General features: G+C 30.4%; 3 protein-coding genes and 1 non-coding gene across 15 annotated transcripts in view; 3 read left to right on the forward strand and 1 right to left on the reverse strand.

The window, feature by feature from the left end:
* LOC122528561 (xaa-Pro aminopeptidase ApepP-like) overlaps nt 1–4,705 on the forward strand; it is a 40,102-nt gene extending 35,397 nt beyond the window's left edge. For all 5 annotated transcript variants that reach the window (XM_043653833.1, XM_043653836.1, XM_043653832.1 and 2 more), the window contains 9 exons: nt 890–1,004; nt 1,313–1,691; nt 1,753–1,873; nt 2,787–3,150; nt 3,300–3,533; nt 3,709–3,875; nt 3,943–4,035; nt 4,129–4,360; nt 4,438–4,705. In XM_043653833.1, coding sequence (XP_043509768.1) covers nt 890–1,004; nt 1,313–1,691; nt 1,753–1,873; nt 2,787–3,150; nt 3,300–3,533; nt 3,709–3,875; nt 3,943–4,035; nt 4,129–4,360; nt 4,438–4,460 — 1,728 coding nt within the window. In that variant the 3' untranslated portion in view covers nt 4,461–4,705. The remainder of the gene's footprint in view (nt 1–889; nt 1,005–1,312; nt 1,692–1,752; nt 1,874–2,786; nt 3,151–3,299; nt 3,534–3,708; nt 3,876–3,942; nt 4,036–4,128; nt 4,361–4,437) is intronic.
* Nucleotides 380–595, forward strand: LOC122528588. Its single transcript, XR_006306606.1, has one exon. It is a non-coding gene; the product is annotated as a small nucleolar RNA U3 (small nucleolar RNA).
* LOC122528571 (NADH dehydrogenase [ubiquinone] 1 alpha subcomplex assembly factor 4) lies at nt 2,341–9,984 on the reverse strand. 6 transcript variants are annotated; one of them, XM_043653854.1, is made up of 5 exons: nt 9,974–9,984; nt 5,918–6,064; nt 5,566–5,657; nt 5,269–5,470; nt 2,341–2,519 (listed from the first exon to the last, which is right to left on the reverse strand). In XM_043653854.1, exons 2-5 carry the CDS (start codon nt 6,060–6,062, stop codon nt 2,356–2,358), a joined length of 603 nt encoding a protein of 200 aa, XP_043509789.1. In that variant the 5' UTR covers nt 6,063–6,064; nt 9,974–9,984; the 3' UTR covers nt 2,341–2,355. The 6 variants fall into 6 exon arrangements, with proteins under 6 accessions (XP_043509789.1, XP_043509785.1, XP_043509788.1 ...); XM_043653850.1 differs by lacking the exon at nt 9,974–9,984 and adding an exon at nt 6,880–6,996; XM_043653853.1 differs by lacking the exon at nt 9,974–9,984 and adding an exon at nt 6,790–6,849.
* Nucleotides 6,792–11,896, forward strand: LOC122528560 (double-strand-break repair protein rad21 homolog). Of its 3 annotated transcripts, none has more exons than XM_043653830.1 (13): nt 6,792–6,880; nt 7,352–7,518; nt 7,709–7,938; nt 8,042–8,225; nt 8,292–8,451; nt 8,527–8,719; nt 9,420–9,643; nt 9,717–9,937; nt 10,025–10,204; nt 10,320–10,688; nt 10,752–10,886; nt 10,962–11,117; nt 11,185–11,896. In XM_043653830.1, exons 2-13 carry the CDS (start codon nt 7,375–7,377, stop codon nt 11,308–11,310), a joined length of 2,322 nt encoding a protein of 773 aa, XP_043509765.1. In that variant the 5' UTR covers nt 6,792–6,880; nt 7,352–7,374; the 3' UTR covers nt 11,311–11,896. The 3 variants fall into 3 exon arrangements, with proteins under 3 accessions (XP_043509765.1, XP_043509766.1, XP_043509764.1); XM_043653831.1 differs by lacking the exon at nt 6,792–6,880 and adding an exon at nt 7,032–7,225 and having other exon boundaries at nt 7,359–7,518; XM_043653829.1 differs by lacking the exon at nt 6,792–6,880 and adding an exon at nt 7,032–7,219 and having other exon boundaries at nt 7,350–7,518.
* The last annotated feature ends 934 nt before the right edge of the window (nt 11,897–12,830 follow it).

A 12,830-nucleotide genomic window follows, 5' to 3' on the forward strand; every position in this document is an offset into this window, starting at 1 on the left:
AAAATTAATAGCTATTTTTAAATATTCTATTGTTTATATTAAATACACATCTCGACGGAACATAGATGTCGTTGATCTAAATTCTTCGAAGTAGAGGTCGCTACAAGAATAGGAAAGGTGCTGCCATCTTCCGAAATTTTCATTTTTATTCTTTTAGTTTCAATCAAAGATGGAAAGTGCTTAGATGGCAGCACATCACGCATATCTGTCCTTGTCGCACACTATTGCGCTCCTTGTCGACAAGCGAATGTATAGGTGTACGTAGATCCCTTGGTTAATTTACAATGCTATCACTAGGTGGCCAATAAGCTGAGAGTTTTCTCACAGCTAAGATAGTAATTTGGGAATAATATAAAGGCTGCAATTTCGTAGAGACATCAAGATCATACTCCACAGGATCATTTCTGTAGTAGATCTTACTCCGTTCTAAACCAAAGGACGAGTTAATGCAGCCATGATGAGGAGGTATAGTATCTTTCCCTGAGCGTGAGGCAGACTCGGGAGATTGACTTTGGTTTCAATCTCTCAGTCATCGATGATCGTTCAGTCCTTGCACTTAGTGCAAGGATGATGGGAAGGATACGTTCTGAGTGGTTGTTTTTATTAATTAACAAAAAAACAATTTTCTTTATTGAAAGTAAAACTTTTTCAGGTAAATACGAACTTGGAAAATAATGAAATTCTATGACAAATTTTTGCAATGTGTAATTAAATAGTGAAAAAAAATAATACAATGTTGTGTTTTACGTATGAAATTAATTTTATTGCCATATTGATGTAATTTTTATTTAATTTCTTGAAGTACTTACTGTTTAGTTCAGAAGATTTTTAAATTGTATAAAAATGATATAATCGATATATTAATTTACAATTTTTCTCTTCCTTATAGGTCCCTTCTATAACAGAGTGGCTGAAACACGAGTTTCACAGCCAAAATGTGCGTATTGGCGCCGACCCAACGCTCGTATCTGCCATCGATTGGGAAACTTGGGAAGATGAATTAGGTAATGAAAGGCAGCCATAAAAACTAATATATACCTATTTCAAATTTATAGATAGTTATGCCATGTCTGATATCGTATCACAATAGTTCTAAAACATTAAACACATCAAATTATTGACAAATTATTTGTTGTCCATAAAAACAAAAAATAATAAACAATAGTTGGTATTGATTCACATACTACTTCAATAAACTTTAACTACTTTTCCATTACATTATTCTTTCATGCGAAGTGTTATCAATTTTTATCAAATTTTGCCGCTATTCAACTGAGGGCGCTTTTAAATTAACAATAGCATTCATGTCCAGCGAATTCATCCATAAGATTGGTTCCTGTCCGTAACAACCTGGTGGACTTGATCTGGCAGATCGATCGACCGAGTTATAATCCACATCCGGCGTATCCTTTGCCAGACAAATATTCCGGAAAAGCCTGGCAGGACAAAGTCCAGTTGATCCGTGTCGAAATGGAGTCCTACAAAGCTGATGCGCTAATTCTCACAGCCCTCGACGAAATAGCCTGGCTGTTCAATATTCGTGGATACGATCTGCCAAACACGCCAGTTCTCAGAGCATATGCGGTTGTTACTCACGGATCGATACATCTGTATGCTCCACGGCATAAGATTTTAAGATCGATCGACGAACATTTAAAAATGGACTTTTGCTCGCATGCAAATTGCGTGACGTGAGTAAACTATTGTTTCGTGGATGAACTTTATTTTCAAATTGTATGGTAATTGTCGTAGGTTGCACAACTACACTTCTATTTGGTACGATTTACGAACAATGTCTCAAGCTTGGAACTTAGTATGGCTGCCAACGCGATGCGCTTACAGTCCAGGTGCCTCTATGGAAATATTTAACTCTGTACGTATCAATTTAGATTCGTCTCGATAATTCATCAAAATTATCATTTTGTCACATAAATATAAGATAAAGTATTTTTACAATTACAAGGAAAATATCAGTAAAGTACAGTTACTCTTTATGATTCATTCTATACCACGTATTAAAATATGCTCTTCTATTTATTTTAATTTCAGTACGTAGTACCGAATATTAAATAAAAGAAAAAAAAGAGGTTGAAGAAGTAGTATTCGAATAGAGTTACCTCCTAGTTCGCGCCATTTTACCGAATACGGTGAGATTCAACTATAGGCACATTAGAGCGGATAATCCTAGGCAAAAATACATCTTCTGCGACATGTTCTCCTATCCACATAGAGCTTGTTGAGCTTAGCTTGATCCCCACGTGACGAGCTGACACACCTTCATAGACATAGACTAAACGTGATCGTTTCTCTCTAGTCCAATGTTTGCACGATGTTTCTTCTCATTATTGCATATCGTTAAGGTAGAGATTGTACTATTGGCAAATAAATAGAATGATATCTAACGCGTTCTGTACGATGCTCATGATGGTGGAACGGTTTCACCTTCTTCTCGACATGATAGCCGGTGCTTCGGGACGCTTGGACGCCCGCGGCACCAGAAATCAGGGAGCATTTCCCATCTAGTTCTGTACAAATGATTCAATAAACAGGATTTGAATTAGATATGATGTTGTATTTATAGTTTAATAAAATATATGTTTATTTATTTTAAATCTAAGTCTGTATTAATAATGTTAAAATCGTTAAAAATCACTTCTTGTCAACAAATATCATTATGAACTAGTTTACAATAGATATTCGCTAAACAGTTATCAATTTTTTTAACTTCCGAATTTATACTGAAATATCAATAAATTTCGTTGAATTTTGTAAACTTACCTTCGTAGATTCCTGCAGAGAAACGGTTGCCAAAACCGTCGCCGGTATTGAGCTTACGAGCACAGAAAAACGAAATTGAAGCAGAAGGGATGAGGAGATCTCACTTAAGGGACGCAGCGATGATGTGCGATTTCCTTGCGTATATGGAGGAACAGTACGAACTGAATTCAGACAGTTGGGACGAGATGCAGGTAGCGAGATTGGCAAACGAGTTTCGTTACGAACAGGACAAGAATAAAGGCATCTCGTTTCCTACTATCGCTGGATATGGACCCCATGCTGCTATTCCCCATTACGAGCCCAACAACTTAACGAACATTAAGATTGGAAAAACGTCTACTTTGGTTGTGGATTCAGGAGGGCAATATTTAGGTGGAATGGAATTTTTATCCTAACAAAAATTTATATAAATATTATCTTTTCTGAATACTTGGAAGAGATTTCATTTTACCCCACGAATTAAATTAAAATTATGAAACTTTTTTACATAACTTTTCAACATTTTTTTCAATATTTAACAGATGGAACTACAGATGTTACGAGAACGCTACATTTTGGTACGCCAACGGAAGAACAGAAAAAAGCATACACAAGAGTGTTAATCGGAGCAATACAATTATCCTCGTTAATTTTTCCGAGCAGTTTAAAATCCAACCAGCTGGATATCGTCGCAAGAGCACCATTATGGAACACTGGTTACGACTATTTGCACGGAACTGGCCATGGGATCGGTCACTTTTTGTCTGTCCACGAATGTTTGTCTCATTATTTTGGAAAAATTAAAGACTTAATTATGTAGTGTTAGTCGTACGATCCGTGATTTGAATTTACAAATCATCAGAAATCAAGAAATTAATTGAATTTAAAGCTTTGATTGAATTTTCAAATTGTCATTCATTGATACTAATTGCAATGTTCATATGTTTCTAGCACCTATTGGTGTATCATACGGACAGCCTGCATCATCAGACAAAATTTGCGGACCTGTTGAATTAAAACCAGGATTTTTTTTATCGAATGAACCCGGTTACTACAAAGAAGGCGATTTCGGCGTTCGTTTGGAGAACATTCTTGAAACGGTGGAAGCAGGCAAATCAGTGGGTAGTTTAATTAAAATTATTCCAAAATTGGAGAAATTCTCGATAAAAGTACATGTTCTTTCAGAAAACTTCGGAAAGTTTTTTGAAATTCAGGGACGTCACATTAGTTCCATATGAACCGAAGTTGATTAATTATGATATGTTAAATCCATCTCATGTGGGTATTTTTCATTAATTAACATTAATTAATTAATTAGAAAGTACTTTATATATGTGTAAAATTTTCAAAAATATATCAATAATTCTCCAGATACGATGGATAAATAACTATAATCGTCGAATTAGAGATGAAGTAGGTCCAGAATTAAAGAGAAAATTAAAAATGGATGCTTTCAATTGGATGTTAAAAAAAACAGCAACTATTCCAGAAGTAAAGCTAATCGATGAAGGTTTGCTTTTTGGCCATTCTGATTCAACGCCTTCTACATGCAAACAATTCCATATATTAGTTTATCTGATTTCGTTGTATTACATTCTATGCAGTAAGTACATGAAGATAATAAAATTTTGTCCACAATAAAAAGTTTGACTTCTTGAAATTTTCATGTTTATGTTTTAGATTTTCCAGATATGTGGAGTTAATTAAGATGTGTCCAAAAGGGTAGTGAACAAATGTATGATTTAAAAATGACTTATGCCAGAGAGAAACAGTTTCAAAATTGTGCTTAAACTAGTGTTATTTTAATATATATTAAAGTTATTATTTTTGTACGTACTGCCAATTCTATATACAGATTTTGCAACCATACTATAAATAGTATGACAGTATCATTGAAAGATAAAAACAAGTATTTTTGGCATGTAAAAAAATTTAGTATATATACATGTATATACATGTATAGAAATATTTATAACTTATATTTTGTAAATATCTATAATGTAATCTAATTTATTGTACGTATAAAGGTCAAAAATATTACATTGTATTTTACTTATTGATAAACAATTTTCTAGAAATTAGTTCAATTCCAAAATATACAAAAATCAAAAGGAAAGTATCTATTAATAATAATGTTGTGTATTCATTTTTTCATTCATGTTTCCTTTCCTTCTATTGGTATATTAAATTGCTAAAATGTTTAGTAGTCAAAACATTAAATAAAGTAAAATTAAATTAAGATAATTTATTATTATTTTTGATAAATTATTTTTTTATTATCTTAACTACACATTCTCTTAACTACATTTTACAAAATCAATTTTTTTTCTTATCATCTAGCATCAATGGAGTTTCTTCTTTCAAATGATGAAAAAGTTTAAAATTTTGTAAAATATTTTCTGAAACAATTATGTACATAATATTTTAAATATTTGAAACAAATTTAAAAAATATAAATTTACTTTTATAATATTAACATATTTTTGTCTAATATACTCTAATATCTCTTACCTACTGTTTTTTTATCTATTTTGTAGTCTTGAGATATTCTTTCTATAGAATATTCCGTTTTATTTTCTTGATGCTTAGTTATAAATTCTACTATTTGATTTACAGTACATTTACCCCTAATAGGTACAATTGATTTAGAAATTTCATCTAAGGAATAATGACTCCTATCCTGTGGTAATGGTCTATGTGATGTTGGTGTAATCTAACGATAAAACAAATATTAGTTTAAGACTTCATTGTAACTTTAAGTTACAAACATATAAATATATTCATAAAAGATTTCTAAGTGAGATATACCTCTGGGTCTTTAGACTGAACAAAAACATTCTTTAAACGATCATGTAATTCAGGATCCTTTTTTAACATAGTCTCTTTAAAATCAGGTTTTACTGAAATGGAAATAAATTTTAGAAATACATAAAGCTACTATTGTCCGACATAAAAAATGACAGATTTTTTGAAATTTACAAACATTATTATTTAAAAATCAAACCAAAATTTTGTTACATTAGAACTAAACAGATAAGAATAATTGTTTTCATTAATCAAACATGCAGACTACATCTTATAAAATAATTCTTTTGTTCTTAACTCTAGTAATGATGATTGTCAAAAGAATAGGAATTGAATTATTGAGAGAAAAATTTACATTTATCCACTAGCTCTTTTTGTTTTTCTACGGATGGATATTGAGGAGCAGGAACTGGTTTCTTCCTTTCAAGAATACGTGCTGTACGATTTTCAATGTTAAATGAACGAATTGGCCGTGTCATATAAGAATACACCTTTCCCATTTCTGTAACAAAAAGTGATATGCATACAATATATACATATTTAAAAGTATAACTTAAACTGTATTTTATCTTCCATTTGAAAACACAGAATTGTTATTTAAACTATGTATTTTATAAAAATTTGTACATATATTTAAAAAATGATACTTTTAAGAAATCATCACGTGTTCATGTCAATTTTTTGGTTAATATTGTTGCCAATTCAATACCTTGATCTTTATGCAATAATATTATCCTATTTAAAATAAATCTCCTAAATATCAAGTTACATAACAAAGTTTTTATTTCAAATTATGAAAACATTATTAAAAGCTATTAGTGCTATTGAAAATATTACTACGTAATTGTATGAATGAAATTTTTATATATATGTATATTCTGTATTAGAAATATATTCTATAAATTCTCTCTAAATGCTACTTAATAACAGTGTCTCACCATAAATCTCAAATAAATATAATTATAAATTTTGATATTACACATATTTTACGACAAAAAGATATTTCTAGGAAAATGTATAAAATACTAAATATTATTGGTGAAAACAAGAAATCGAGAATAATATATGTAATGGATATATTTTAATTTTCTCTTATTCACACATGGCTTAACGTGTATTAATTAATTGTGGAATAAAAGACAAAACTAAAGATAATTATATAAATATTTGATATAGACATTTAACTTATCGTAGTTTAAAAGGACAGAATTTTGTAGATTTATGAACATATCTACTCGTCACTAGTAGAGGGAGTTTTGGAACGTTCAGTGAAATTAGTAGCAGATTCTTGTGAAGACGCGCTGAAAAGAAACGTACCGTATGTGTCAATGATTTTCTAATATATCAGTTAAATGTAACAATTTACATGAAATATGAAATTAATAATTTAAGATTTGTCGTTAAAGAGTTATCATAACACCTCTTATACAGAAATAGAATAGAACATACTACGTATTCAACAGCTTACGCGTAACCGCCAAAATTACGGACAGAAACGCCATCTTGTGCAAAGATGTTGACATTTTACTAAATTAAGAAAAATTACATGATCGCTATTTTGTTCGAGTCCCACGGCTCGATTTTCAGTGTTTATAAATATTAAAAATGCTAACTTCATACATTAATTGACACATCAGCCGGTTTTATCAATTATAAGGTGATAATTATGTTGCTAACGAAAAGTCGCGTTAACTTATTAGCCTCTTGTGTTTAAGTTTGTGTTTACAAACACAACAGACTGAATCTTTTTAACTAGTTTCATTAATATCGTATAATTTTATTTGCAGGAAGGAGGCATAGCACGAGTTAAAAATGTTTTACGCACATTTCGTATTGGCCAAGAAAGGGCCATTAGCGCGCATTTGGTTAGCCGCTCATTGGGACAAAAAATTAACAAAAGCCCACGTATTCGAAACAAATATTGAAAAATCTGTAGATGGTATTTTACAGCCAAAGGTACTTATAAAATACACCTATTTGAATTTGTATACGAACTCGTAAATTTTAAACATTTACAAATATATAAATATAACAAATTTTTTCATTTAATCTTATTTCTTAAAATATAATTTTTTTCTATGAAAGTAGTTCTTGATATTTCTACTAAATATATGATTTCATTTTTCATTTCATTATTTTATTGTAGGTAAAAATGGCTTTAAGAACATCTGGTCATTTGTTACTGGGTGTAGTGCGTATATATTCAAGAAAGGCTAAATATCTCTTAGCTGATTGTAATGAGGCTTTTGTCAAAATAAAAATGGCCTTCAGGCCTGGCATGGTAGATTTACCGGAAGAGCATAGAGAAGCTGCTGTAACAGCTATAACATTACCTGAAGTGTTTCATGATTTTGATACAGCAATGCCAGAATTAAAGTAAATATATAAAAATTAAATATAAACTATGATGAAATTAACTGCATAAATGTAGAAGCCTGTCTTATAAAAATTGTTATTTAATAATAATACTTTATTTCAGAGATGTTGATATTGAAGCACAATTTAGTTTAAATCAATCACGGGCAGAAGAAATCACTATGAGAGAAGATTATGGTAATTTAGCTTTAGTTACACATGATCAAGGATTTGGAGACATGAGTTTCGATGCAGAACCTCCAGAATTATTAAGACATGCAGGTGCTGTAGAACCGTCATTAGATCAGGTATGTTTTTGTCACTATGTATATTAATATCTTTTATGAAGAGTAAAATCTATATAAATTTTTTAGACTCATATGTTGTTCACTGATGGACCAGGCATTGAAGCGGCTTTAGAACAAAAAGAAAAAGAACCAGTACCAGGTCCATCAGTAACAGCACAAGCTATGGATATAGATATGCCAATTAGAGATGATGGTTTTGGTGGTCATCTTGGTCAAGATATTATATGTAAGCAAGCTACATTAATGAATGGAACCAATTAAAAGGATAATTGTGTTTATAACACTTTATTTTTTTATTTAGCTGGTGGATTGTTTGAGGGTGGTTTATTTGATGAAGCACCAATGGGTGAAGTACCTGTACCTGAAGTTAGTGCTGTAACAGAAACACAAGAACCAGGTGTAGTTTCTGGAGGTCCACCTTCTGTACATGATGAATCAGAAGAAGAAATGGGAGATCGTTTTGGTGGCCCACCATCTCCAATGGATGGAATGAGGTAATCAATGAATTATATATTGCATGAAAAATATAAAAATTTGTATTAACACGTTAAATGCCATGGAGACCATCGGTGACCAGAATCGAAAATTAGTAAAAATACATAATTCGAATAAATTTTTTCAATATTGACTTTGTTATTATAATGATGTGAAGAAATTAATGCAGTATAAAGCATACAAAAATTATTTTACTTATAATATTATTCGCGCACATTGTGGTATGTCATAATTAAAGCACTGCAAACAAAGAAAAAGTAAATCAATACAGTCTTCACAATGTGACGACTTTTTTGGTACAATTTTTTGTTTTTGTTCCATCTAATTGTTTCGAATTTTTTTTATAACATCTTTTACAAAGTCGTCGCCCGATCCTGGTTTTCTTGTCATTTATTCCATTTCATGGCATAGTTTTCTCTATAGGCTTGTTCGTAAAGAAATGTAACTTTCAGTTTCACTATATCGTAAAAAATAAATGAAAATCGAAGAAACGTATTTCAGCGCCATGGGGGTCACCAGTGACCCTCAATAAAATCCATTAAATATGTTTATATGTTTCAACTTATCTGTTGCAGATAATATTTCAACATAACACCTATAATAGTACCTTATATAATACTTTGTATAAGAAATTTAGCGTGGCATTCAATGTGTTAAATAAATATTTGTATGATATTAAATTTAATATATTTTGTGTAGTACTGACGAATCTAGACCCGTATCTCCAGCTGCACCTGGTGAAGAAATTGAAGGAAGAATAAGTGTTGCAAGTCGACGTTTTACTCCTGCTCCACCAAATGTCCCTGAAGAACGTCCAATGGAACCCATGGAAGAAGCTCCACCTTTGCAGGATCAGACTACATTATTACATGATGAAGAAGAAAGTTTCGCTCTCGCACCTGTTGATGCATCTGCTTTAAAAGGTTTGTAACATTATAATATTTTATTTCAATTGTAATATTAACTGTTGTATACTAACTTCAATAAAATTAATAGGATTCACAAAAGCAAAACGCAAGCGTAAACTCATTGTGGATGAAGTAAAAAATATTTCTGGTGAAGAAATGAAAGCACAATTATCAGATATTAGTGATATTATTACCACGTTAGATTTGGCACCGCCCACAAAAAGATTAATGCATTGGAAAGAAACTGGTGGGGTTGAAAAATTGTTTGCTTTACCAGGAAGACCAATACCGGCACGTGTATTATTTAAGGTAAATTAAACGTTTATTGACGTATTTCGTATTAACATATATATTTGCTATTTAACAAAAATGTAATTCTGTTTTTTAAAAATATAGAATTATCAACGGCATTTAACTAGCAAGTCTTATGATCATGAGGACTTTGGACGTTTAGTAGGTGAAGAGGAAGGTATGTCTTTAGAACAAATGAGAGAACCTGCGGAACCTGATACATATGAACAAACTATTCTCAGTAAACGGATGGCTCGCAAACGAAAAGCTCCAGCAGATGAAGAGGTACTTTATGTTATCTATTTGTTGTTTTTTTTTTTTTTTTTTTTTTTTGTTTTCTTTTTTTTAAATTTTAATAAGCACTAGTTACAAAAGTTTATTGACATTCTATTATTTTTAGATAAGACCACCACCTCCAGCGCCAGCACCTCCTCCAGTAGATGCTGCTCCTGAAACAGTGGAAGTTCCTAGTATAGTTCCCCAACCAAGTCTTCCCCCTGCAGAATTATCAATATCTCCACCTGAAGTATCTTTACCAACTGAATCATCAGTATCCGAAATTAGTGGTATGGTGCCTCCTCTTGAAGAAGTAGAAATGGTTCCTGCAGTTCCCGAAGCATCTTTACTTCCTTCAGAAATTCCTGAAATTCCTCCTACTGAAGTTATTGCTACATCTGAAGAATCAGTTGTTCCACCTGCGCCAATGGAATCAGAAGTCATTCCTACGCCTGTTGAAATGCCTCAAATGGAAAATATGGGCTACGATCAGGTTAGTTTTGTTGAATATATAAATATTTGTACAATATATAACTAATTTGCCTATACATAATAGGCGCAACCTCAGGAATCTTTTGGCATGGGTTATGATGAACATCCTCCACCACCTCACACACCAGCTGTATCAGAAAGAGGGCCAGCAACACCATGGAATCATGAAGATTATGAATTTCCGCCATCTGTAGGACCTGTATGCATGATGTTTATTTACTTATATTAATTAGACACTATAAGTATATAGTGTAATTCTTTTTTATTTTTACAGCAAGAAGAACAACAAGTAGATGAAACTTATGAACAGTTCGAAGAACGAGTTCTTAACAAAAGAGCTTCGCACATGTATCATGTCATCAAAAGTAAACTAGACACCAAAGATAGACTTACACTGTCGGAAATGGCATATAAAAACAATCGTAAACAGGTTTGTACTTTAGAGTGTAATTAGCAGAAAATTATGTAATCTATATTATTATTAATTATTTTTTTAGGTTGCACAAAAATTCTACACATTATTAGTTCTAAAAAAATTCCAAGTATTAGAACTCAATCAAGACTATCCATATACTGAAATTGTAGTCAGCAAAGGACCAAAATTCGAGACTCCTGCATTATAAAATTACTCTAGGTATTTCTTACGTTACATTTATTGTTAAAAAATGACGGACAAAGATGATTGTAGTTATTTTTAACCGTACATAAAATAAGCGATTTATCTAAATCCTTTTAAAAGATAAATTGTAAAATAGCTATTATAACTCTTGGGAGAATATCGGCATAAGATAAAGAATTTTGTAAATCATGTTTTAGATTCCTGATTCAGGAATGTATACGTTTTGTATAAAACAGAGCAAAATTATTTTGGACCTTCTGTATTTTTATTGTGATAAAAACGATTTAATCAAATGCAAATTACGAAAGAATATATAATAGTTTACATTAAAAAATCAATTGTCTTCAAATTTATTATTAATCCGAACAGGGTTTGTATATAATATTAATATGTAGCAAAAATATATCTTATATCTTAATATTTATAAGTATCTTCTTGAGTCTATGCTGCAGGATGGTCCAAAATTACTAACAATTGTCTAGGATAATTTATGAAATTTGATAAAAAAAATTCTGTTAAAAATTTTATAAAATGAGATTATGTATGGTTTAAACTTATTGTATCTATTAAATCTATATATTATTTTCAAATTTCTTAAACTTAAAAATATCAAACACCTTACAATGATTTTTTTTTCATTAGCGTACTTACACATTAATTGCTATTGTGAACAATTATTAATGGAAGAATCAAGGAAATATTTTATGGATAACGCTTTTATGTATTGCAGTCATACTTTAGGATCAATAGTTGATGATTAAGTTATTTTTCAAATATTATTTACTATTATATATTGTATACACTGGATATGCTCTGTATAGTTACTTTTTCACATGAATTATTGCAAATTTATGATCCATTATAATTTATATTTACACTGTAAACAACATTCCAAAGAACAGTGATTTAATAGTCATACTTTTTTGTTTCGATTTTTTTTATTGTACAATCGTTACATTACGCTTTAAAGAAAACTTATTCATAAAAAAATAAAAATTATTTATCTCCTATTTTTTCAAAGAAAATATCAGTATGGTTAGTAATTTAATTAGTTTGATCATGAAAAAAGAATGTTCAGTAATTTATTGTTATATACATATACCAGTTTCATGGAATACAAATGTTAAATCATATTTTTAAAAAGTATATTTTATTAAATCAACATGTCAGAAATTTCTTAAAAACAATCATATAACATTGTAAATATACATGCACAATAAGCAACATAAATTATCATTAAGCATGTAATGATGTTTAAGGCGTGTTATGAAAAAGTCGACTGCTATACTATATATTTAAAATGCCTGATTGTAAATAGTCTCATGATTCATTAATCAATATACATCTGTTTATAAAATAAAAAAAGATTTCTGAAATATTTTCTTCAAAATTTGAACCCTAAAGTACATATCACCCTAAAGTACATATACTTAAAAATATTAATCCATTATTTTCCATTAATAAACTGTTACCTATGAAAATTTATTAAATTAAAAGATTGACATTAATTTTAAGATCTTTTTT

Source organism: Frieseomelitta varia, unplaced genomic scaffold (assembly GCF_011392965.1).
Source record: "Frieseomelitta varia isolate USP_RPSP 00005682 unplaced genomic scaffold, Fvar_1.2 scaffold_252, whole genome shotgun sequence".
NCBI lineage: Eukaryota > Metazoa > Arthropoda > Insecta > Hymenoptera > Apidae > Frieseomelitta > Frieseomelitta varia.